General features: G+C 45.5%; 5 protein-coding genes across 7 annotated transcripts; 4 read left to right on the plus strand and 1 right to left on the minus strand.

Annotated features, from left to right (window-relative positions):
* Nucleotides 1-3,547: 3,547 nt before the first annotated feature.
* Nucleotides 3,548-5,297, plus strand: LOC100832412 (desiccation-related protein PCC13-62-like). The gene is made up of 3 exons (XM_024457025.1): nucleotides 3,548-4,120; nucleotides 4,423-4,648; nucleotides 4,732-5,297. The coding sequence occupies exons 1-3, from the start codon at nucleotides 3,702-3,704 to the stop codon at nucleotides 5,131-5,133; spliced, it is 1,047 nt and encodes a 348-aa protein (XP_024312793.1). The 5' UTR covers nucleotides 3,548-3,701; the 3' UTR covers nucleotides 5,134-5,297.
* Nucleotides 5,298-5,405: 108 nt separating this feature from the next.
* Nucleotides 5,406-7,042, minus strand: LOC100840852 (40S ribosomal protein S21). Its single transcript, XM_003557883.4, has 4 exons — nucleotides 6,900-7,042; nucleotides 6,402-6,485; nucleotides 6,186-6,318; nucleotides 5,406-5,659 (listed from the first exon to the last, which is right to left on the minus strand). The coding sequence occupies exons 2-4, from the start codon at nucleotides 6,449-6,451 to the stop codon at nucleotides 5,594-5,596; spliced, it is 249 nt and encodes an 82-aa protein (XP_003557931.1). The 5' UTR covers nucleotides 6,452-6,485; nucleotides 6,900-7,042; the 3' UTR covers nucleotides 5,406-5,593.
* A 118-nt stretch (nucleotides 7,043-7,160) lies between these two features.
* LOC100841158 (cell cycle checkpoint control protein RAD9A) lies at nucleotides 7,161-12,977 on the plus strand. Its single transcript, XM_003557884.4, has 10 exons — nucleotides 7,161-7,321; nucleotides 7,418-7,667; nucleotides 7,886-8,140; nucleotides 8,261-8,373; nucleotides 8,871-8,935; nucleotides 9,009-9,235; nucleotides 9,536-9,686; nucleotides 10,476-10,513; nucleotides 10,619-10,771; nucleotides 12,416-12,977. Exons 1-9 carry the CDS (start codon nucleotides 7,217-7,219, stop codon nucleotides 10,741-10,743), a joined length of 1,329 nt encoding a protein of 442 aa, XP_003557932.1. The 5' UTR covers nucleotides 7,161-7,216; the 3' UTR covers nucleotides 10,744-10,771; nucleotides 12,416-12,977.
* Nucleotides 12,978-13,137: 160 nt separating this feature from the next.
* On the plus strand, nucleotides 13,138-14,051 carry LOC100832729 (protein RALF-like 22). The gene has a single exon (XM_003561599.3). It carries the CDS (start codon nucleotides 13,292-13,294, stop codon nucleotides 13,640-13,642), a length of 351 nt encoding a protein of 116 aa, XP_003561647.1. The 5' UTR covers nucleotides 13,138-13,291; the 3' UTR covers nucleotides 13,643-14,051.
* A 319-nt stretch (nucleotides 14,052-14,370) lies between these two features.
* LOC100841462 (ATP-dependent Clp protease proteolytic subunit-related protein 3, chloroplastic) lies at nucleotides 14,371-21,465 on the plus strand. Of its 3 annotated transcripts, none has more exons than XM_024457713.1 (11): nucleotides 14,371-14,764; nucleotides 15,349-15,453; nucleotides 16,688-16,810; nucleotides 17,002-17,061; nucleotides 17,712-17,780; nucleotides 19,361-19,457; nucleotides 19,538-19,611; nucleotides 19,870-19,923; nucleotides 20,000-20,083; nucleotides 20,632-20,753; nucleotides 20,946-21,465. In XM_024457713.1, exons 1-10 carry the CDS (start codon nucleotides 14,441-14,443, stop codon nucleotides 20,725-20,727), a joined length of 1,086 nt encoding a protein of 361 aa, XP_024313481.1. In that variant the 5' UTR covers nucleotides 14,371-14,440; the 3' UTR covers nucleotides 20,728-20,753; nucleotides 20,946-21,465. The 3 variants fall into 3 exon arrangements, with proteins under 3 accessions (XP_024313481.1, XP_024313480.1, XP_003557933.1); XM_024457712.1 differs by having other exon boundaries at nucleotides 20,969-21,465; XM_003557885.3 differs by lacking the exon at nucleotides 17,712-17,780 and having other exon boundaries at nucleotides 20,969-21,465.
* The last annotated feature ends 385 nt before the right edge of the window (nucleotides 21,466-21,850 follow it).

Here is a 21,850-nt window from a genome sequence, read left to right on the forward strand (position 1 = left end):
TTACCACATGGTTGTACTGAAAGCTACTAAACAGAAAACTAGTCCAGTCTCTAGTTACCCTTGGGTGGCATTCCACATTTTGCGACACAGGCGCTCCCATAGACATGGCGAGACGACTCACAGAAATGGACCCATAGACATGGACCTGACGTCGCATAACATCCAAAATCTCAAAGCCATCCACCCAGGATGGTTCATTAACAATTAAGTTGTTTTGTCATACTCTAAGTAAAACTCAATTTTTCTCCATAACCACAATATTATCATGATGTAGTGATTTCCCCTACGATACTGCCATAGCATAGCATTCAACTAGTAACGATGGCAATTTGGTAGCAAGGTAATGGCACGGATAGAAACTACACTACCTGGGATTCATAGCTAGCATAGAGATACAAATAATATTCCTAATGCAACTAATAAAACATCTAGTGCATAGTAAAATATTAGGCAAATGATCAAAGTGACTTGCCTTGTTCAAAACTGTGGTAGTTCTCGCACTCTTCGCAACAACAAGGTTCACACTCCAAACAATCTAAAATAAACAAGCACAAATACACATAAACATGCAATTCAATACAAAGAATATGCCATGATGCATTCCTAGCTTGGTTTTAGTATTCACAAATTTAGTTTCTGTTTTAAATAATTGTTTCATGATTTTAAAAGTGGTGAAATGCAAGGTGACATGATGCTCATGAAATGCAATGCATCATGAAAGGTTTTGAAAATTTTGGGATGTTACAGGCCGGCGGTGGGTGCATGGGTACCGGAGAGAGATGGCGAGGAGGTTCCACATTAGTGCGTCGGACCAGTGTGGATGCTGCAACCCCTCTGCCCTGGCACCCTGCCGCTCGCGCCGACGCCGTTCAGGCCCTGGTGATTGCGCAAGTGGATGCATTTGGTCAGGTGCACGTGCCTGCATCGCCGGTGAGATAGAGTGGTGCAGCAAGTGAGAGATTTTCTAAATCTTCAATTATATGTATTGAATTGGTTTTAATTTATTCTTCATTCAAACAATTTACCATCCGATTTAAGGGTCTTCTATAAAAAATAATTCAATTAAGGATTTAAGTTTTGTGCCTACTCTTCCATATGCTTCCTATTTTCATTTTTAATACTTCCTCATCCATGACTCCCAAATTCATATTGAAATTTGTTATTCGCGACATCTCTAACTCTAAAGATTATACTCTCGATACTAAAATATATGTTGTATGCATTAGCTATTTCCGCGGCAACGCGGCGGGTACTACTAGTTGTATAAATGCGAGTGTACATGTGAAATCAATCACATGACGATTTAGCTGCAAACAACATAGAGTGCCTTTGAAGAACAATAATGGGGCTGCTGAGGCAAATTTAAATTACCAAACACCCCAATGAAGGTCGTTGAAAATCCCATTTTTACGGTCGGTGTAGAACACAGTCAAGACAAATTTTGCAGGGTAAAGCTTCATTGACTCATATCTTTATTTTACTTTTTTGCGAGAAGGCCAAGGCTATACATTAAAATTAACCTACCCTAACAGAACAGTATTTAAAGTAAAAAAAATACACGCAAGTTCTTGTAAGTAAATGTCGTTGTCTTCCTCCTGCACTCGCCGGTGGCGCGCCGTGAGCGAAGCTCAATGCTGCCTCTGGACCTACAAACCACGCCACAGCCAGAAAACGTTGTTGACATAGCAGCCGGGAAGTCGCCGGTTGGAGCCAGAAGACACCGGTGACCGTGACCTGAGAAACAGACCACCGTCCTGGAGAAAACGGCGAAGAGGGTTGGATGATCATCCCAAGATCCGGCCAGACGGATCGGAGAAGACCTGGCCGCACTAACTCCACGATGAGGTCAAAGCTGACTGAGATTCATCGATCGAAAAAGGAACTAACACATCGAGATACGCATAGACAATCTGCAAAGCACAAACACAAAACAAGATCCACCACTCCAAAAGAGTAGCGACCAACCGTCCTGCACTTCTCAACGCCACCGGCAGGATCGCCGTCGACGAGGCGGACAAGGAGTCGGAAAAACCTTATTCTTGACCCGCACAATGCCGCCATCACCACCATAGCTCGGCTGCCGGTTGACCAAACACTAATTTTTGAAGACCTACTGTAACACCAAAACATAGAAGAAGCAGGGACATCGTTCCACGGCCGGCCAGCTGGGAGACGAGATCGATCGGATCAGCGCTGGGTGGTGGCTACGGCAGGAGCCTTTTTTCTATCGGTTGGGGAACGGTTCGACTCATATCTTTATTGTTCAATGTAAAAGTAAGGTTCTCCGCATTTTTGTTGCTGTTGTTGTTGTAAATGTAAGATATCTGTGTATGTTGCTCGTCCAGACGTTTATTTACATCAAAGGATATTCTGGACATATCTAGAGGGTTTATTCCCAAAATGCTTAGCATTGCAAGTTTCAACGCCTGTTTAGATTTGTAAAATAACCATAAAGGTGGAAAATCAACACTCTTTTGATTTCCAATGCTTGGACAAGCTTACGTGGGTTGTATTTGTTTGTGTTTGCTCTTTGGATATCATGTCAAAATATTGATCTTCAGTTTGGTGTTTAGATATTCTTTGGCAAAATTTTAGAACTCTACGTTTTGTCTTTGTACCTAGCCAAGTGCAATCTACTGTCAGTGTCCAATTTGCGCAAACATTTTGGACTCTTGGGTTTTATACTTCTAGTAGTGTCTACAGAGGCAACCAAACTTACTTTTGCTTACTGTTATACTCCCTCCGATTCTAAATTGTTGTCGAAATATTACATGTATCTAGATACTTTTTAAGAATGGATAATTAATTAAGCTCGCTTTTGCTTACCGATCTCTTCTACCTTGATCGAACATTTGAAAGCAATGAAGAAATTATGTCAGAAATCCTATGATGCAAAACCTTGCTTTGCTATCAGCCTTAAAACACGCTCCATTGGAAAGAGAAAGGTAGGAGTTAGCCCTTCGCCATCTTGAATCAGCTGGGTAGTGCTGTATCGTCTGCAATTCATTTCAGTCAGAAAGTTAGGTTTCTAGCTGTTCCTTGTGGCTGCAATTGCAGACATGGTTGCCAAATGCCTGAAGATTTCTAACAAAGGAAAGGGCAATCCCGATAGGTAACTGCAAACAAGGAAATATTTGAATTCTCTTGCCACCCTGACAACAACCATTGTTAAATGCCGTGTGTAAACGTATCATGAATGAAGAAAATTCGACAAAGTGATCTGAAGAAACTCGCCTCCTAGGATCGTGATTTGGATGGCCCAGAATTTGGCTGAAGAAGCATGAATGCAACCCATGCCCCATGTCAATCCAATTTGATGGCCAGCTTCTGAAGAAAGTGATACTATGTCTGCAAGCACATCCGGCCTTGAAGGTCTTGCTTCTCGGCACCAACAAGTAATCTATTCTCTCTCAGATACTTTCAATCACGTGCTAAGATTTCTCAGTCGCAGTCTTATCTTGCAGAACCTGATAACCTCGGGAACACTCGCTGTCGAAGAACGGTGGTGTTTCCCTCGGAGGAAAAAAAGAAAAAAGAAGAGAACGGTGGTTAATGATCTGCTATTTCCAGAAAAGAGGAGAACGGCAGGAGGTTCCAGTGGGTTTGATACGATGGGTGTACATCTGCTATAAATTTAGCAAAGATCACACGATGTTACCTTCATTCCAGCATATCCTCCGGTGCTTAAACCTTCAGCTAAGATGGTGGCAATGGCATCCTCTCACACTTATCACACTTCTCTCCTGCTCTTCCTCCTCGTAGCCTGCTCATGCAGGGCATCGTTGGATCAAGTGGTCGACCCTGCCTGCCCTCGGGTGAAGCCGGCGGTGGCGGTGGTGGCTGAAGACTGCGGCGGGCCAGCTCTGTGCGAGTCACCGGCTCCACACACTCCGGTCGCCGTGTTCCCGTACGACGTGGACCCGATGCACTTCGCGCTGAACCTGGAGTTCACCGAGGCCGAGTTCTTCCTTCACGCGGCGTTCGGCGTGGGGCTCGACCAGATCGCGCCTAACCTGACATTAGGGGGCCCGCCTCCCATTGGCGCCATGAAGGCTAAGCTCGACGAGGTGACGTGGCGCGTCATCGCGGAGTTCGGCCTTCAGGAGATCGGCCACATAAGGTCTGTAAAAGATCACATTATATGATCGTCGTCGTGCATTGTTACGAGCGCAACAAAAGCAGCAGGCTTAATCAATCTTTTTTTTTCCTGCCTGTACGATGCTTCCTCCAATTCTAAATTTTTGTCGTTGTTTTAGTTCAAATTTGCCACAGTATTGCGATTGCAGCGCAACATCACTAGCTACACAGAAGCAGCAGTTGGAACTTGGAAGTTGCTGCTGAAAATTCATATAAACTTGAGCTCTGTACCATTCTCATTTTAACCTGTCGGTTGAGTTTAGTTGGCCATTTCTTTGTTGGCAGGGCTATCGAGAAGACAGTAGGTGGGATCCCCAGGCCAAAGATCGACCTAAGTCCCCAGAACTTTGCAAGGGTGATGGACGAAGCATTTGGGCACCCTTTGAACCCTCCTTTCGACCCCTACATCGACAGCCTGAACTTCCTTATGGCCACCTACGTGATCCCCTACCTGGGTCTCAACGGCTACACCGGCACCAACCCCATCATCGACGGCTACGCCACAAAACGGGTAATTTAATCAGATCGATCGTCCACAGAAATCTTACTAATCTGCGCCGTTGCATCACATATGTAGCCGTGTATTTCTGCCAGCTTCTTGCAGGGTTGCTAGGCGTGGAGGCAGGGCAGGACGCCGTGATCCGCACGCTCCTCTTCGAGCGGAGGCAGGAGACGGTGCCGCCGTACAAGGGGATCACGGTGGCGGAGTTCACCGACCGGATCTCCGCGACGCGCAACCGGCTGGGCAAGTGCGGGGTGAGGGACGAGGGGCTCACCGTGCCGCCGGAGCTCAGCGCGGAGCACAGGATCTGCACAAACGTGCTCTCCGCCGACCAGGATTCGCTCTCCTACACGAGGACGCCGGCACAACTGCTCAGGATCCTCTACCTCACCGGCAACGAACATGTTCCAGGCGGCTTCTATCCGGAGGGAGCCAACGGGAAGATTGCACGACAGTTTCTTCAAAAGCCGATGCAAAACAACTATCATGTTTAAGGTAGATGCTGCGCGAATAATGTACAAAGTGTATGAGCGATGGATGCTCGTATGCTTATGTCTTCGAACAGCAAGTATGCTGATGTCCCTGGTTTTCAGTTTTGAGTCTGTTCAATCAGATTTGTGACTGTCTATTGAATAAAAGCACTGGGCATTTAGCTTCAGAGATAAAGTATTGCAAGTTTGCAACCATAGCGCAGGTGCATATGGTTACATAAGGAAGAACTGATAGTTCTATGTAATGAATTATATAAGCATTTCAGTAGACAAGATTGGAGAAAGTGGCGGGGGCATATTGCAGTCATTCAACACAGATTAAAACTCAAACATGTTCACGAGAAACCAAGCCATGTGACATCAAGTCTTAACTTGCACAGTGCCAACTGAAACCAGACATTGTATCCAAGAGCTAGATTGACATGAAACTGAAACAAGTTCCAGGTAAAACTACGAGAATGATCTAGAGCTGCTTGACCTCAGCCTTCTTCTTCTGCCACAGCCTGTCCAAAGAGCCATCTGCGTCACCCTGCAAAATGGAAATTAGACAAGAACCCAGTGATATAACAGAACAATAGGCACTTATTGAACTTAACATAGTGCCGTAACACCCAACAATTCAAATCGGAGTAGCTGTAAGCAAAGACCTATGTGCACTTTTCATACAATTCGAATTGGAGTAGATGTAAGCCAAGACATAATTCAGGTTGCCTCATTACAATATCAGAAAAGAAGACGAGTTTAAAGATAGATGAACAGAAGAAATAAACCATGATAGCAAATGTTTACTACGTAGTCAATATGGTCAGGTCAATCATAATCAAACGTGCAATGCATTGCATACAACAAAACAACAGACAATTGTTAACTCCAGTTAGAACATCAAATTTTTCACACAATGAATTCAGCTTAATTGTCATGATGTCAGGATACAAAATGAATGGAACTAAACATTTGAAAATGTCAACATATAGAGAATAAAATCTGATGATTTAAGAACATGTTGTAATCATTATATTTCACAAGGAACAATCATCAGAACAAAAGAAGCTTACCTGAGCACGGACGAATCCAGAGAGAGCAAATGTGGTGAAGCGGCCATCGTACAGCCCATTCTCATCAACATGCCCAATGTTGATCTGGACAGAGGCGTGGTCCTTGGCCGTGATGATCCTGTTGGTGGCCGAGCTGCAAGAACCAGTTCAACAAGGTAAACATACAGCCACGAATGTACACTAAATCATTTCATTGCGAGTGCGCGTCATACATACCACTTCCTGGGGACGTAGAGGTCCACCATCGCACCCTCCTCGTTCTGCATGGTGGCGGCTGGAGGGAAAATACCACAACAGCGACTGCAAGTGGAGAAGAACACGGATCAGACTCAAACCAGGGCACAGACAACAGAGTTGAAAGCTCGCTAGGCCTCGAAATTTAAGAACATAAAAACTGTTTTTGTTGTCCCACAGCTTGTAGCTCAAACTAGCGACCGCAACAAGAACATACGAGACTAATTGGATCTGGGAAACGACTGAACAGGCTTGACTAATCGAATACGGGATACGAGATTAGACTTAACAACTAATTCAACAGTATAGTTCCATCTTGCAGTTACAGGCATGAAACTATGCAGATCCTAAAGAATTTCAAGGAACGATGCTGATCCTAAATACAACCACGCAAGTTCCATCGCAGTTATCCAGGCATGACACTACGCAGATGACAATCCCCAGATCAAATACAGAGAGGGAGGAGGAGAGGTTACGCACCTTGGTCTCTGGAGGGAGGCTGCAGGAGGACGAAGAGAATCTGGAGCGGCGGCGGCGGAAGGCTCGGGGGGCAAGCAATTTATAGCACGAGAAGACAGGGGAGGGTTCGTAAACCCTAGCGTCTGGTTGTGGACCCGCTGGCAGCGAAACAGAGCTAGGGGCACAGGGCTCCTTGGGCTGTAACTTAGGTGTATTACAAAGGCCCAGCCCAACAATAAGTGAATGGTCAGGCAGCCCATCTCCTCTTTTTTTCCCTCCTCCTCCTCCTCTTCCTCTTCCCAAACCCCAAACGCCGACGAGACAGAGGCCACCCGGCCATGGAGCTGTCGATGAGCGGCGGCTCGCTGCGGACGTTCGTACGGTGCGTCACCTGCCTCGCCCGCATCGGCTCCGAACTTGTATTCCAAGCCTACCCCGACAAGGTCCGCCGTCTATCGCAGCCCCCATTGTTGCCGTTTTGAGCCACCACGGCGGTTTTTTTTTCTGACCCCCTTTTTTTTTTTGCGTTCGGCTTCCAGCTGGAGCTGCACACGCTCAACAGCTCGCGGTCGGCGTTCGCGTCCATCTCCCTCAAGCGCGACTTCTTCGACCAATTCCACCTCTCCACCGGCGCCACCACGCCGTCGTCCACCCCGCTACAGTGCAGCGTCCTCCTCAAGTCCGTCCTCTCCGTGCTCCGCACGCCGACGGCCGCGGTCGATAGCCTCACCGCTTCGCTCCCGGACCCCGACGCGACCAAGCTCAAGTTCGTCCTCAACTGCCTCCATGGTACATGCATCACATGCTCTGCTCCCCACCCCCTCCCTCCGCCGGCCCTGATTCCCCTCTAGGGTTTTGCAATTTTTGTGAAAATCGGCGCGGTTTTTTGGCCGTGTTCCCGCCAATTTTGCCGTTTTGGCGGGCGCCTCTTCCCCAAATTTTCGTCTCTGGGCGGTTGCAGATCGTGCGATCCAGCTGACGATGCCTTCTCATGTGCTCTCCTACAGGGGTGAAAAAGACGTACGGGATCTCGTGCAGTGCGGAGTCCGAGGTGCAGACTCTGGCGCTTGACCGCAACCGGTTCCCCAGCCGCCTCGCCATCCGGCCGCGGGACCTCGCGCGCCTGCTCGACGACAATTTCCAGTCCACGCTGCAGGAGCTCACCGTTATTGCCACTGACCCTGGTTCAGGGTTGTCCTGCGTTGATGATGACATTGGGGGGAAGGCAGTCCAGCTCCTAAGCTACATCGACCCTACGAAAGGTGCCCTGCTTTTGATGTGGCTTGGGTGGTGGTGTAATTTTCCTAGAGTTATTGGAGGCAGCTATTCTGCTGATGATTGGTTTGTGATTTGTGAATTGTCATGTGATTTGTGGGTTGCAGATGACTACGACACCAGGCTGCACACCCAGTTGTGGGTTGACCCATCAGAGTTCTTAGAGTATGTGCATGCTGGTGAACCGGTGGATGTCACATTTGGGAGGAAAGAATTGAAGGTAAAAGTTTGAGGGCATGCACTTAGAAGATATTAGACAATGTATCCTTTGAAATGGGAAAGAAATTGGAGCTTACTGTGCTTTGGACTGAATCAAGGAGTAGTTCCATGTAAAAGCATGAATGGGTTCTGGGAGTAATTGTTTGTGTGTCCACACATGTAGTCTAGCTCGTAATACAAGCAACATAGTCTCCATTTCTACTTTTTAGGACAATATAAGATGCAATGGTGCAAGCTAAAGTTCCTTTTGGTGTCTTTCTGTAAAGATGTATATTGCTTGGCTCTATGTTTGTTACTTCTTCTGTCTCATAGTTAGTAATAGAATGTGGCTTGATGGGAAGTAGCGGCGTTATAAATTGATCAAATTTTCTTGGGGTTGCTGTTAAAAAAAGTTGCATCCAGTTCGTCAATTGCTGGAAGGTATCCCTGTGTTCTGATCTACTAACTCTTTGATCCATGAGTCTTGACAGATATATTTTCCTTCTTCTTTCAATCTAGGCATTTTTAACATTCTGCGAAGGATGTGAGGTTGATATTCTTCTATTCTTTGAGAAGGCTGGCGAGTAAGTAATTATACTGATTGATTTTTTTTTTGGATTAGTCTTCATGGCCCATGAGGTTTCATTTGAATTGCAGACCTGTCCTGTTGGTTCCAAGATTTGGATGGGATGATGGACCAAGTTCTGATTTTGATGCAACTCTAGTTCTTGCCACTATGCTTGCATCACAACTAGATGATGGCAATATTCCTCAGCAACCACCTACTTCGGCACATCATGCAGAAGAGCCTAGGGCCGCTGCTGCTGCTTCAGCATGTCCAGTTCCGGAATCAAACCATACTAGAATATGGTCTGAGCTTTCAGGTGTGTATCTTTTTGGCAAATGGTTGCTGTTAACGAGTAATATGGTCACATTCCAGGCATGTGTTCCTTTATTGTAGTATGCACCACCGTGATCTGATGAGAACTGAGATACAGCCAGAACGCCTGTACGAAACACTATGACCACTTTTGTCAGGTCAATATCATACCACGGTTCATGGACTTCGACATGCCTGGGTGTAATCACTGTTGACTGAAAAGCTTCTTTCATCTCTGAATCCTAGCATTATCTTGTTGCTGTATCATCAATCTAGCTAAAGATAAGCGGACTTTCTTAATCAGGTACTACTCCAAAAAGCTTTGAAGCCAACACAGAAAATCGTGCCCAGAAGGAGAAAAATGGAAGTTCTAGCGTACCGAATGACGCGTCAAAGCTGCCCAATGTTACCAATGCTCCCTTCAAGCCACCGGTCACAGATAATGCGAACAATATGTATCCTATATTCCTATTAAGTCACTTCACTTGTTATTATCATTACTTTTCTAATTTATATTGATTGATATAATTTGGTATCACCAAAGTCAAGACTGACGGGTAATGCAAATATCTTTCATATTTACTTGTGGCTGTCAAGTTAATCAGCAACAATAATAGAACTCATTGCATATCTATCAGGAAATCGAACCTCTTTAATTGAGATATGCTTTTGTTGGGATTATAATACCAGCATTTCTTAGCATGGAATCTTTCTGACCCACATGTTCTGGAACTAGAAAGAACAGACCTTGGCTTCACTTACCTATCTCCCTCAGAGTTTGTGGGTATCTGCTCTATTTCAGCTAGTTCTTCAAACCATAGACATTTTTCAGGGTAATTCCAACTTGCTTTAAGAGTGGATTTACAGTCATACTGATGGTATACTTGAACTGACTACTCTGTTTCAAGGAGATATGCTGACAATGCAGTGTTTCGATTTGATGAATGCTGACTTTCTGATACGGGACGATGAGTCCACAATAAAAAGAGAATCCATTGCAGAGTACTGAGTGGGGAATGTTTACTGAGAAAATAATCAAACACACCTGGCCACGGCAGTTAGGTCCTAATATCAACCGTTTGTTAAATCTTGTAAATCTGGGGAATCATGTCGAGATATTTGATTTTGATGTTGATTTTCCATTTGTTAGGAGTTATAAATGGAAAGTTGTAAGACCTATGTCTCAAGGTGTTTCTGCTTTCCTACTTCCAAAAATGTGTCTCCTTAACTAGTGCGTACTACAGACTGCCTATGCAAATGGATCACTTGGAAGAGCCGCCTGGTTAATTATTTCAGCATAACACACTTATCAAATCATTATTTAATATTTACTGATTCATTTGTAGTGCTACTGATGTTTAACTAACCTGCTTTCTATTTGTTACAGAAGTTATGAGTGATAATCCTCGCTCACAGCATCACCCAAGCAATTGGGTAGGTGCTGATGAAGACAATGACGACGACGAAGATGAGGAGCTTTTTGTCCAAACAACACCTCACTACATGGACTGAGGACGATGCTGATACCAAAAAGTTGCAGGTACATTCCAGCCAAGTGCATAGTGGATGAGCTATAAATTACTTGAACAGCACTTTGATTGCTAATTATTTATCTGGTATCTAGTTTGTACTCTGTTGTTGCTATTTCAATTTTGCATAACCTAGAGCATATTGAACGTGACTTGTTCTTCTTTGGAAAAGAAAGTTCATTTTCATCAATATGAGCAACATAGTTTCCTACTTACATTTGTCTATGTCCATGTACACATTCTACACACTACTTATAAAAGCGCAAAGTTTGTGAAACCCAAACAATGTAAGTTGTCCATCCAACCATAACCAGAAGGCTCACAATTTTAGTTGGACCTTGCAAATTCAGCTTTAGTTTGCACACTAAGAGCATCTTCAAAAAACTATCACTTAGCCTTCAGGGAGGGTGCAGCTTATAGGACGAGCAATGTCCAGGTGAGATCACACCCTTCAGGAATGTCATCTAGATCAGAAACCTTAGTTGGCAAAAAACAGATGACAAACTTTTTGTCAAGCACTCTGGCAGAACCCAAATCTTTTCGCTTTTGAATCCCAACTTCAAGTCGCGCACAAAGGTACCATGAAGTAACTTAGTTAGCTTGATCATCTTGTGCCAACTGAGACCAACACTAGTGAGGTTTACGACCTCGAGTAATGGGGCATAGTGTATGATGAAGAGCGATCGAACACTAAAAGGTCACCCGTGTGAGTTGCGAGAGCCAGTTCAACACAACTTTTCCAAGACGATAATCAACGAGACAGCTCACTAAGTTGCGAATGTTCCATTTGCAGACTGGTGACACCCACCGAGTGACAGTTAATGAAACGCAGATCCTTTAGTCGCTTGCAAGTGACGAGGACATTAGAGATGTCTGATTCACCGAGCCTCAAATTGTCTAGGTGCAGGCGAGTGATACCGCCAAATGCATCTGGACAAGCATCGAAGAACAACATGAATTGTTTCCCATAGTCAGCTAGATCACGATAGTCGCACTCAGTGGTTCCTTCTTTGACAAAACAATGAATTCAGCCATGTCAACCTTGTGTGCCTCCATGGTCTGGGCAACAGTATTGTCGATGGATACGGGGTCACCCTCTGATAAGAAGAAAGTCGCAGATAGTAGGTGGATGCAGTTTCAGGCCGAATCCCTGTGTTCCAGCATGCTGTTTTAGTGGCTTCAACCGCAGCTGCATTACTCCGAGACAATTCGTTGCTGCTTTTTGTGTTTTGTGTTGAAGTAGCCTCCGCGAGCACAATCCCTGTGCTTGTCGTGATAACAGCTAGGGTTTCCCTTTCATGATTTCACCAGCACTGTCACGTGTCTTAACGTTTCACCAGAGTAGGTACATTTCATGATTTCACCAACGTGTGGTCTTACTAGTGTGCCTGTAGCTTTTCTGATTAAACCACATGCGAATGGAGCTTTTGCTTGTTTTTTTTTTACCTGACCTTGGGAGACGGTAAGCCAAACCTAGATCCGGCATGGAAACTGCTTCCTTTTACTATTGGAAGGCTTTGCTTCTTCCGAGCATGCCTTGTCCCTTCCCTGCTCCAGCCATGCTGATGATGCGTTTTCATCCATCTGCTTCTAGATTTTTTACTGTACCTTGGATAGATTGATGAACAAGTTGTTTCATTTTGTTTACAACTCAGATGAATATCTATGATCGAAAGCATCCGCTGTAACGAGGGCATGACAAAGGAGATCTTTTTTCAGTGCGGTGGCGCCGGCCTTCACTCGGAGCTGAGCTCGCAAACCAGCGCGTGGTCAGAATGTCAGATTAGAATAAAAATTGGGGCAAGATTCCTAGGTCAACCTGCTGCTGCGATCGCGGCTACCGCTCGTGCCTCTTCACGTGCATGCCATGGTTCGTCAAGGAGCTGTGAACTTGTCGCGCAGCTGGTTTCTCGAAGCTGCTAGAATCGTCGTTGCCTGTTTGCTCCGTGTCCTATCTCACCCCAGGGGAGATACGGGACATCTGTAGTGTCTCGTCTTTTCGGTGGTTTTCTTTCTTCACATATACTCCATTAGAAAAATGCATGTGGAGTTAGGGCATGTGAAGGGTCGATTCTTTTTATCTTCATAAAGAGTTAAATCCTAAACCAAGAGAGTGCTGAATATAGATGTACTGGGAGTATTTATCTTTTCTGTTTCTCTATCTGTAGATTGAGTACGGATTCAAAAATTTATTAGTGTACAAATATCTTTTGTCAACTCACTCAGAAAAATTCAAAAAATCCACAACTTTTCCAATTGGCTGGGAGTACTAAACTAGACATCATCTCGCAAACTCAATTGGTTAACTCAGGTAGGGTCAGCGCAAGTGGCAAAACTCTGTAATATTTTCCACGAGTTCCCACCATCTCGCGTTCAAAAAGCTTTCGCATCTCTGTTTCTCCAGGCACCAGCGCCCTTAGTCCACACTACACTGTCCACACGCGAGCACACACACAGCCTAACCGCCCGGCGACCACCTCACGCGTCCCAAAGCACAGCAGCCTCCATTAACTGCCGCTCCCTCGTCCACCATGCCACGGCACGCGCTGCTCCTGCTCGTCGCCGCGCTCGCCGTCTCTGCCACGGCGGCGGCTGAGCTTGCGTCGGACTCGGCGGGGCGGTCGAGTAGGGGGACCAGATCCTGCGGAGGAGGCACGGTGGAGGAGGAGTGCCTGGGCGACGGCGGGTTGGGGCTGAGCCTAAGGCGGCGCCTCCACGACGAGGAGGAGGAGGAGCAGGCGCAGTACATCAGCTACTCTGCGCTGAGGAGGGACTCGGTGCCGTGCTCCGTGCCGGGCATGTCCTACTACAACTGCCAGCCGGACGCCGAAGCCAACCCCTACACGCGCGGCTGCTCCGCCATCACCCAGTGCCGCGGCTAGAGCGCCCCCCCCCCCCCCCCCCCCCACTTGATTTCTCTGCTGCACGTACCAGCTCTGCTACCTCTCTCCCGATATCCGTATTCTCTCCTGTACTTCATAGCTCGCTGCTGTTGTGTTTCCGCGGGGTCGGTTTGCTATTCGAGAGAGATTTTTATTAGTATTCCTTTTGCACATTCTGATGTCTACTTGGTGCATGGCGACCGATGTACGAGCTAATATGTATCAGCATTTTTATGTAGATGAAGGAATCAAATTGTTCGATGAGAGGTTTGTATATGCACTATTAGTTGGAGCTCTTGGTTTTTCCTCTCTGATCCCTTTCTTTGTTTCTTGAGGGGAAGAGGGGATTCATTTCATCACAACAGTGTCTGGTTACAATCATTGATAACAAGCTTATGCGCCACAGCAATTCTGCTTTCTTTTTTTATGCGTGTCCCAGGATATTAATCATGTTTTTCTCTTCTCTGGGTACCTTCTGCAATCTGGTGTTGTAATTTGGCGGTGGAGTCTTTGACTTCACTTTCTGAGTAATCAAGCAGGGAATTTGTTTTTTTTAGCAGAGCAGGGAATTTGTTTTAAAAAAGAAAGTTCATTCTTGAACCGGCACACGGCCTATCATACAAGGCCCATCCAAGCCCATCCAAACCCTGTCATACTTCATAGGCCAAGGCCCAGAGCGAACAAACGCCAGTAACGGGTTAGAGAGGGTTACGGCACGACTCCCCCGACCAAATTATCCACACCCACGCTCTCCGCTTTCCACTCCCGGAGCTCGCTCGCACGCCGCGGCCGGGCACCATGGCCTCCTCCTTCCTCTCCCTACGCCTCCCCACCCCGTCCCCGCCCCCGGCATCCTTCCCCCTCTTCTCCCCGAACCCCCTTGTCCGGTCCGCGCGGTGGTGCGGCGCGCCGTCGTCGGCTCTCGTGGCGCGCGTAGCCGGGTCAGCGGCGGGGGCTCCGTCCCCATTGTTCAACCCGAGGGGCGACCCGTTCCTGTCTACCCTAGCCGCTGCCTCTCCGGAGGAGCTAGCGGCCGCAGCAGGTGGCGAGCACCGCGGCGACGACCACCTGCCGTTCCTCGAGATATTCCAGAACGCCAAGCTCATGTCCTCGCCCGCGCAGGTGATTTAGTGTTTTCACGCTTACTTGCGTCGTGCTCATATGTGCGGCGGTAATGGAGATACGATGCTGGTTTCAGAAAAAAGGAATACGGAGTATATAACTGCAATATGAAACTTGGTGCTCATTTGGACGGGTTATATTACATGCCAACTACGTGTTCCTGGGATTGTTTTTTGTTTCCATTTTGTTAGTAGTTATCGGAAGAATGTAGAGACCCATAGAAACACATATCAAGGGTGTGCTGTGCTCAGTGCCAGCTAACATGTTTAATAGGTCGGTGTATCATCCTAAAAGGTTTTCCCCATTCAAATAATAGCCTACAAGCAACTGGAGCCTATCTGCTTTAGAGTTGTGCAATCACAACTATACCTACCACGTTGATCGTAGATATTCGATTTGGGAACTTGTTTACTTGCATATACCTACCACAACTGGAGCCTATCTGTTTGTTTGGCAACTGGAGCCTTTGTGCTTTACTTCTGAAATAGCTAAGGTGCACTATACCCACACATCAATCTTATACCTGTGCACTTTGATCTCTAGAGTTGTATTGCAAACTGAAATTCATTAACTGTAATTGGCAGGTGGAACGTTCTAGCAGTTCTTACAGTCAGCACAGTCCTAGAAGGCCTCCCCCAGATTTGCCATCACTGCTTCTACATGGCCGAATTGTTTACATTGGCATGCCGGTATGAACTTGCACCAAGGTTCAGTAGGGAAGCTTTTCTTCATGATATCTTGCTATTTTGAATTCTTGGAATCCAATCATGGTGACAAAAAACTTTGGTGAACACAACAGTTTGATGAAACGTTATATCCTGAGCTACCGAACATTAAAACCAGTATTGTACTGTAAGGAGAGGAACTAGCCTTTATTCACAATCAATCATTTGTTTTTCATTTCCTTTCATATGTGCGAAATAGTTAGGCAGAGTGCAATACCACGAGCCCTTTTTGGCAAAAGTCAATCACGGGTAATTTAGTATAATAGTATTTCAATGTCCAACACAGGTTAGGTCCTCAATAACCTATTCTCTTAATTATTACCATCATTCAGTATTTACAAATTTATATTTCAGTTTAAGGGGTTATTCGTATTGCTGAATGAGGTTGAAGCTTGGGATTTGTCACCACTCACCTGCATATCTGTTTTTAGAGTAAATTTTGCAGATCTATAGGTTTAATGCACAGGCTATCACAAAAATGCAGGTTGTCAACACAACAATTTTTAGTATGTAGCCGGTCCATCATTTTGTGACTTGTGAGTATGACTTGTGAGTCCAGGTGGCCAGACTGGGTGGGGATGTTGGCCTACCACTTGTAGTGTTGTTATACAGTCATATGATTGATCTCTAAATCTGTAGTTCTAAAAAATTAGTCCTTAATCCTGTAGTTTTGTGATAGTTTGTACATTAACCTCCAGTTTTGCGTGATTCACTCCCGATTATACATAAAGGAGTCGGTGTAATTATGATCTCACCAGCACAAGTGAAGAGGGCATATTTCACCGAATGTTCCTTTCATTAAAGTGGATAGTTTTGAATTCTGATCCCATGCTACAATACACGTGGCTTGCAGTTGTAGCATAGTTTCTTCCATGTAGCAAGTATCCACCAGTGGCTCTAAAGGCAAAAGTTCCTCCATGTAGAACTTTTGCTCTTTTACCACATTACTATGAATGTTGGCTTCATTCCCATTGTTTGTTGAACTGCAATAGAATCGTCCTTTAACTTGTAGATTGCTATTTTTTTATGCTTGGTCAAAGTCTGTTTTCATTATACATATGCTTGAATCATTATGGGTATCCTGCAGTTTTTCTTGGACGCTTAGCGTGTTGTTTTTGTACAACTTGCTATAATATCGTTACTCTTGCAACTGTCAAAACTTGTGACCTCATGAGATTATCTCTTCTTGCTTTGGTAGTTGGTGCCGGCAGTTACAGAGCTTATCGTTGCCCAGTTGATGTACCTTGATTGGACAAATAGTAGTGAACCTGCATATATATACATCAACTCAACAGGAACAGCTCGTGATGATGGTGAACCAGTAAGCAAGTTTATCTTGTTCAATCTATGATTCATGATCAACTGCTTTCTGTAACATCATGATTAAGTATCCACTTAATATGCCTTTTTTATGACATGCTAAATGTGATAAATTATGAGGTCCCTTGTAGCTTTTCTGGTCATAGTCATGATAGTCAAATTGTTCTTAGTGTAGTTTCTTGGATTTGCCAGGTTGGGATGGAGACAGAAGGCTTTGCTATCTACGATGCAATGATGCGGATGAAAACTGAGGTGCCATATTTTACATTTACTGCATGTAATTCAGTAGTTCAATATTGACTGTCCGTTGTTTTGTATTAATTGTTGAGTACAAAAGTCTTCCAGAAAAGATCATTCTCTACTGAATACAAATACTCAAATATAATACCACATTGCAATCTGGATCAAAGTTGCCCTATGCCTACTTTGGCTGGAGTTGGATAGTCCCTGATATTTTTCTTTGCACTAGCAGAGCATGAAAAATAAAGTGACCTCGTTCTCATTATTTTATGCATGTATCCAGCAAGAAATTGATCCCAATGTTACACAGCAGTATATTTATTTCATATTTGGTGCAACTTTTTTTTTCTCCCGAAAAGGTGGTATACCCCACATTTGGCACAACTGCATGCTCAGGGTGTAATCATGCAAATCAGCTTTGGTTGGAGGCACCAAATTAACATGAAAAACTTAAAAAGAAGGTGATATGGCATACTGAGAGCATTAGAAGAAATACCAGCTTTGTTTTGTTACTCCCTCTGATCCATATTAATTGTCTCAAATTTGCCCAAAGAGTAAAATGCACCGGAGGTCCTAATTCTTTCGTAAATGTCCCAAGTTAGTCCTAATTCTTTGAAACTGCACGTTTGAGTCCTAATTGTTTCGTAAGTGGTTCGGCGCAGGTCCTATGGTGGTTCGGACGCGTGCCTTCTGCCGACGTGGCTATTTGGACCCACCTGTCAGATGCCAAGGTGGACATTTTTTTTTGCAAAACCCCCCTGCCTACTTCATTTCTCTTCCCCGTGCCCCTCTCCTTCTCTGCTCTCCTCCTCTCTTCTCCACGAAAGCCATGAAATCCCGGCACTGCGAGTACCATGGGAAAGCCCATGAGTGCAGCGTCGTTGTTCTCCGCAGGCTAGATTCTCTGGCGCCGCGAGAACTCCAGAGTGGCCATGGGGCCGAAGCCGGATGACGAGACGAGGGGAGATGCGGTGGCCGAGCCCGCCTCCGGTGCAGAGCGCCGCCCGCGGCTCCCGCTGCTCCCGAGCCTCCCCGACCCAGCCGCCTGTACCGCAAGGACTGCAACGCCCCAGCGAACTCTGGCCTGCCCTCACGCCCTATGCCGCTCCAACACAGCCTCACGCGATGGGGGGTTTCGGCGCCATCCACCCGGCCGCCGGCCGCCCCCAACAACGCCACCTTCCGGGCCGCGCGGCCTTGCCTAGAAGCTCCACCCCATAGCGCCGAGTCTCCACGCTGAAGGAATCGACTCGGGATGGCCAGAATCGTCACCATCGCGCTCGTCTTCCTCGACTCCGGTTGAGCCGCTGCCGTCTCCATCTCCCTCTACGGTGAGTCTTTGACCTCAGCGCCAAATTCCCCAGGTCCGCGACAACTTCCAGAGACCGCCGGTGCTCCCACGCGACACTCCAGTGGCCCGAGCTGTCCCCTCTCCGCTGCCCTTCTCTGGCGCCACGCGGAAGCAGCGTGGCCCCCTCCTCCACGCCCCCCCCCCCCCCCCCCCCGCTGCCGCTAGCACGGCCCGGACCAGCACCCTCTCCTCTTCTATCTCCTTCGTTGACGGCGGCCAGCCAGGGCCGGCGGGGTCACCTTCCCGTCCACCTTGTTGGCGCCGCCGCTCCACACGGCAACAGGCGCGCCCTGCCCGAAGTCGTTCCCCGGAGCAGTGGAAGAAGCAGCTTGGCGAAGGGAGGGGGATCAGGACGGGGCAAGTGCCCGGGAGGAACCATCGCTCGAGCGCCGGCGGTGGCGTGGAGATCTCGACTCCGGCGTGGATAGAGCTTCGGGGAGAGAGGGAGAAGAGGATAGGGGGCACGAGGAAGAGGAGGCAAGGGTTTTTTTGCAAAAAAAATGTACAACTTGGCATCTGACGGGTGGGCCCAAATAGCCACGTCGGCAGGAGGCACGCGTCTGAACCACCATAGGACCTGCGCTGAACCACTTACGAAACAATTGGGATTGAAACGTGCAGTTTCAAAGAATTAGGACTTCCGGTGCATTTTACTCTTTGCCCAAATATGGATGTATCTATGCCTAAAAAGTGTCTAGATACATGTAATATTTCGACAATTAATATGGATCAGAGGGAGTACAGTGGCTTTGGTTGCATAATTACACCCTCTGCGTAGGTTGCACCATCTTACACTGATGATTTGAACTGGGCACCCTGCTTATCATGGACATAAATTTAGGATGAGCTGGATGTGTTTATATAATTGATCATTAGTGCATTACTCTCTGGATTTTGTAGATACTATTGCTATTTTCAACATATATGATTCTCATGATGAATCTACCATTTGCTCTGCAGATCCACACTCTTTGTATAGGAGCTGCAGCAGGTCATGCTTGTCTTGTCCTTGCAGCAGGAAAGAAAGGCAAACGATACATGTTTCCGCATGCCAAAGGTAGTAAACTGTGGGGACTATGGATCACTTTTGCTGTTGGTTCATTATTGCTAATGATAGAACACATATTTGCATGTCAGCTTTGATTCAGCAACCTCGTATTCCTTCATATGGGATGATGCAAGCATCTGATGTTGTTATCCGAGCGAAAGAGGTATCAGCTGGTGGTTTCATTTCTTATTAGTTTCTACTCTTGAATCACATGTATGGTAAGCAAGTGATCAAGCATTTACTTTTGTTACTTTAGTCAAGAAAACATCTCATCAAAGCTTTGCTTCTACTTTAAGAATATCAAAGTTCCTGTATATGTTCCTCCATGTAAAGTTGAATCGTTGACCTAGTATCTTGTCCAGTTTCCCAGATTCATGGTTCATCTTGAGTGAATACCTATCTCCTTATTTGCTTCTTGTAGGTCGTGCACAACAGGAACACCTTGGTCAAACTTTTAGCAAGGCACACAGGAAATGTACGTAGAACTTGTAATTAATTTCCTGTGCTACTCTTTATGTTCTTTTCAGTTGTAATATGACACTTCATTTCAGCCACCAGAGAAAATAGACAAGGTGATGAGAGGACCATTTTATATGGATTCCTTGAAAGCCAAGGAGTTTGGGGTCATTGACAAGGTATTCTTATCTCTCTTTCCATGGTAATGTATGCAATCAACTTCCAGTTTAGGCACCAAATCAACATGAAAAGTATCTGGAAAAGAAAATAGGATGTGCCATTTAGAGTTCATGGTACCTTTCAAATTCAAATGTGTTAGGAAAAAAAAAGTTTCCAGTGAATAGTCATTTTCTTATTTTTGTTTTCGTAAAATGGAATGAATTTGAAGTCAAACTTTTACATGTATTCGATGGAATAATTATGAATTCCATATATGTACATTTTTAGAAAAAAAATCCATGCTAATTTGGTTTCTAAACCAAATACAATTGCGTGAGTGCACCAAAAAGGGTGATCTCATAGCACGTTTTGCTTTTATCCACAGTTTTCCAACCCATGTTGTTTTGCTGCTCTTGCCATATGTGGAGTATTGTTTAGCCAGACATAGTAAGATTGCACAATGTATTAGTGCGAACCTTCTCGGTCGCACATTCATGGTAATGTCAAATGTATGGGCTGCAGTCCTGCTCTATGCAGATGAGTAAATTCTTAATCTGTGTGATGTCAGATCCTTTGGCGCGGTCAGGAGAAGTACATGGCTGATATGCTCTCCCCTGAGGAGTGGGACAAAGTTGCTGGAGTGAGAGGCCATGGCAGAATGTGAAGTTATACATCGGAACTGAATACTTAGTAAGATCTTCCACTGCCCTGTTGATGGGCATCATTTGAGTTCTTATATTCCCTCCGATCCATATTAATTGTCTCAAATTTGCCCAAACATGGATGTATCTATACCTAAAAAGCGCCTAGATACATGTAATATTTCGACAACTAATATGGATCGGAGGGAGTATCAAATTTAGGCCGTGTATAATCGGTCAGTGGTTTGACATTGTGCATGTTAGGCCTCTAAGCTCGCAGGGAGCCAGGGACTGAAAACAACTATCACTGAACAATCTTGCCTGGTGATGATGACAGTGGTTAGAGCCAAGGGGATACCTGTTTTTACAAATAAGCGTAGATTAGAGCTCAGGCCATCAAGTTACTGTGCATGGTGTTTGGATTAGAGCTAGCAAGTGTTTTTGGTGGAACTATTTGCAGTTTCTCTGCTCATTTCCAGTCCCAAGATTGTTGTATTCACTGCTAGTGTATAGTTTACACGTTTCATGAACCCAAAGGGGGAAAACAGCCAAGCTCAGAGTGTCATCATCATGAACATGAATACAGGAGAATCATGTACGTCTGGGTATCTGATGTACTTAGCGCTCTTGTGATTCGCAGTACTTCTGGGTATTCTATGTACTTGTAAGAATTTTGGATGTATTTTCCGAGGAATTACCGAGGATTGTATCAGCCATGGGTAGCTAACCATTGCGTCACTGCGTTTTCAAAGGAATCTCAAGATTGTATCTGTTGGAAAAATTTACTGCTTCCTCGGTCCGGAAATAAGTGATTTGGATTTGTATAGATTCTTATACAAATCCATGTCATTTATTTCAGAACGGAGGGAGTATTATATGTGGTGTTCAATTTATTCTTAAGATTCGCTTTCTAGAGATCCGTTTCACCAAACTTCACAGGATTTTTTTTTTCTTCCACTCAAACCCTTGGAACAAATTCGGTGTTTTTCTTCTGTTGCATCAAATAATATTTTTTTTGAGGGCTTCTAATCCTGTAGGAATTACGATGGCACGACATTCTGATCTTACGTTTTGTTTATCCTGCATTCTTCAAATCCTGCAAAATCAGGCCATCGGCTCTGATGCTGGATGCCTGGATCCCTTGTT

This window comes from Brachypodium distachyon, chromosome 1, assembly GCF_000005505.3.
Source record: "Brachypodium distachyon strain Bd21 chromosome 1, Brachypodium_distachyon_v3.0, whole genome shotgun sequence".
Lineage (NCBI taxonomy): Eukaryota > Viridiplantae > Streptophyta > Magnoliopsida > Poales > Poaceae > Brachypodium > Brachypodium distachyon.

Bases quoted from the DNA above. Each gene is read 5' to 3' on its own strand.
- LOC100832412 (XM_024457025.1), top strand. From the start codon at position 3,702: ATGGTGGCAATGGCATCCTCTCACACTTATCACACTTCTCTCCTGCTC. The intron at 4,121-4,422 runs GTCTGTAAAAGA...CTTTGTTGGCAG, and splicing joins CAGGAGATCGGCCACATAAG to GGCTATCGAGAAGACAGTAG. The intron at 4,649-4,731 runs GTAATTTAATCA...TATTTCTGCCAG, and splicing joins ACGGCTACGCCACAAAACGG to CTTCTTGCAGGGTTGCTAGG.
- LOC100840852 (XM_003557883.4), bottom strand. From the start codon at position 6,451: ATGCAGAACGAGGAGGGTGCGATGGTGGACCTCTACGTCCCCAGGAAG. The intron at 6,319-6,401 runs GTATGTATGACG...TGGTTCTTGCAG, and splicing joins CTCTACGTCCCCAGGAAGTG to CTCGGCCACCAACAGGATCA. The intron at 5,660-6,185 runs GTAAGCTTCTTT...TCCATTTTGCAG, and splicing joins CTGGATTCGTCCGTGCTCAG to GGTGACGCAGATGGCTCTTT.
- LOC100841462 (XM_024457713.1), top strand. From the start codon at position 14,441: ATGGCCTCCTCCTTCCTCTCCCTACGCCTCCCCACCCCGTCCCCGCCC. The intron at 16,811-17,001 runs GTAAGCAAGTTT...TGGATTTGCCAG, and splicing joins CTCGTGATGATGGTGAACCA to GTTGGGATGGAGACAGAAGG. The intron at 17,062-17,711 runs GTGCCATATTTT...GGTTCGGCGCAG, and splicing joins TGATGCGGATGAAAACTGAG to GTCCTATGGTGGTTCGGACG.
- LOC100832729 (XM_003561599.3), top strand. From the start codon at position 13,292: ATGCCACGGCACGCGCTGCTCCTGCTCGTCGCCGCGCTCGCCGTCTCT.
- LOC100841158 (XM_003557884.4), top strand. From the start codon at position 7,217: ATGGAGCTGTCGATGAGCGGCGGCTCGCTGCGGACGTTCGTACGGTGC. The intron at 8,936-9,008 runs GTAAGTAATTAT...TTTGAATTGCAG, and splicing joins TTCTTTGAGAAGGCTGGCGA to ACCTGTCCTGTTGGTTCCAA. The intron at 9,687-10,475 runs GTATCCTATATT...TGCGTACTACAG, and splicing joins ACAGATAATGCGAACAATAT to ACTGCCTATGCAAATGGATC.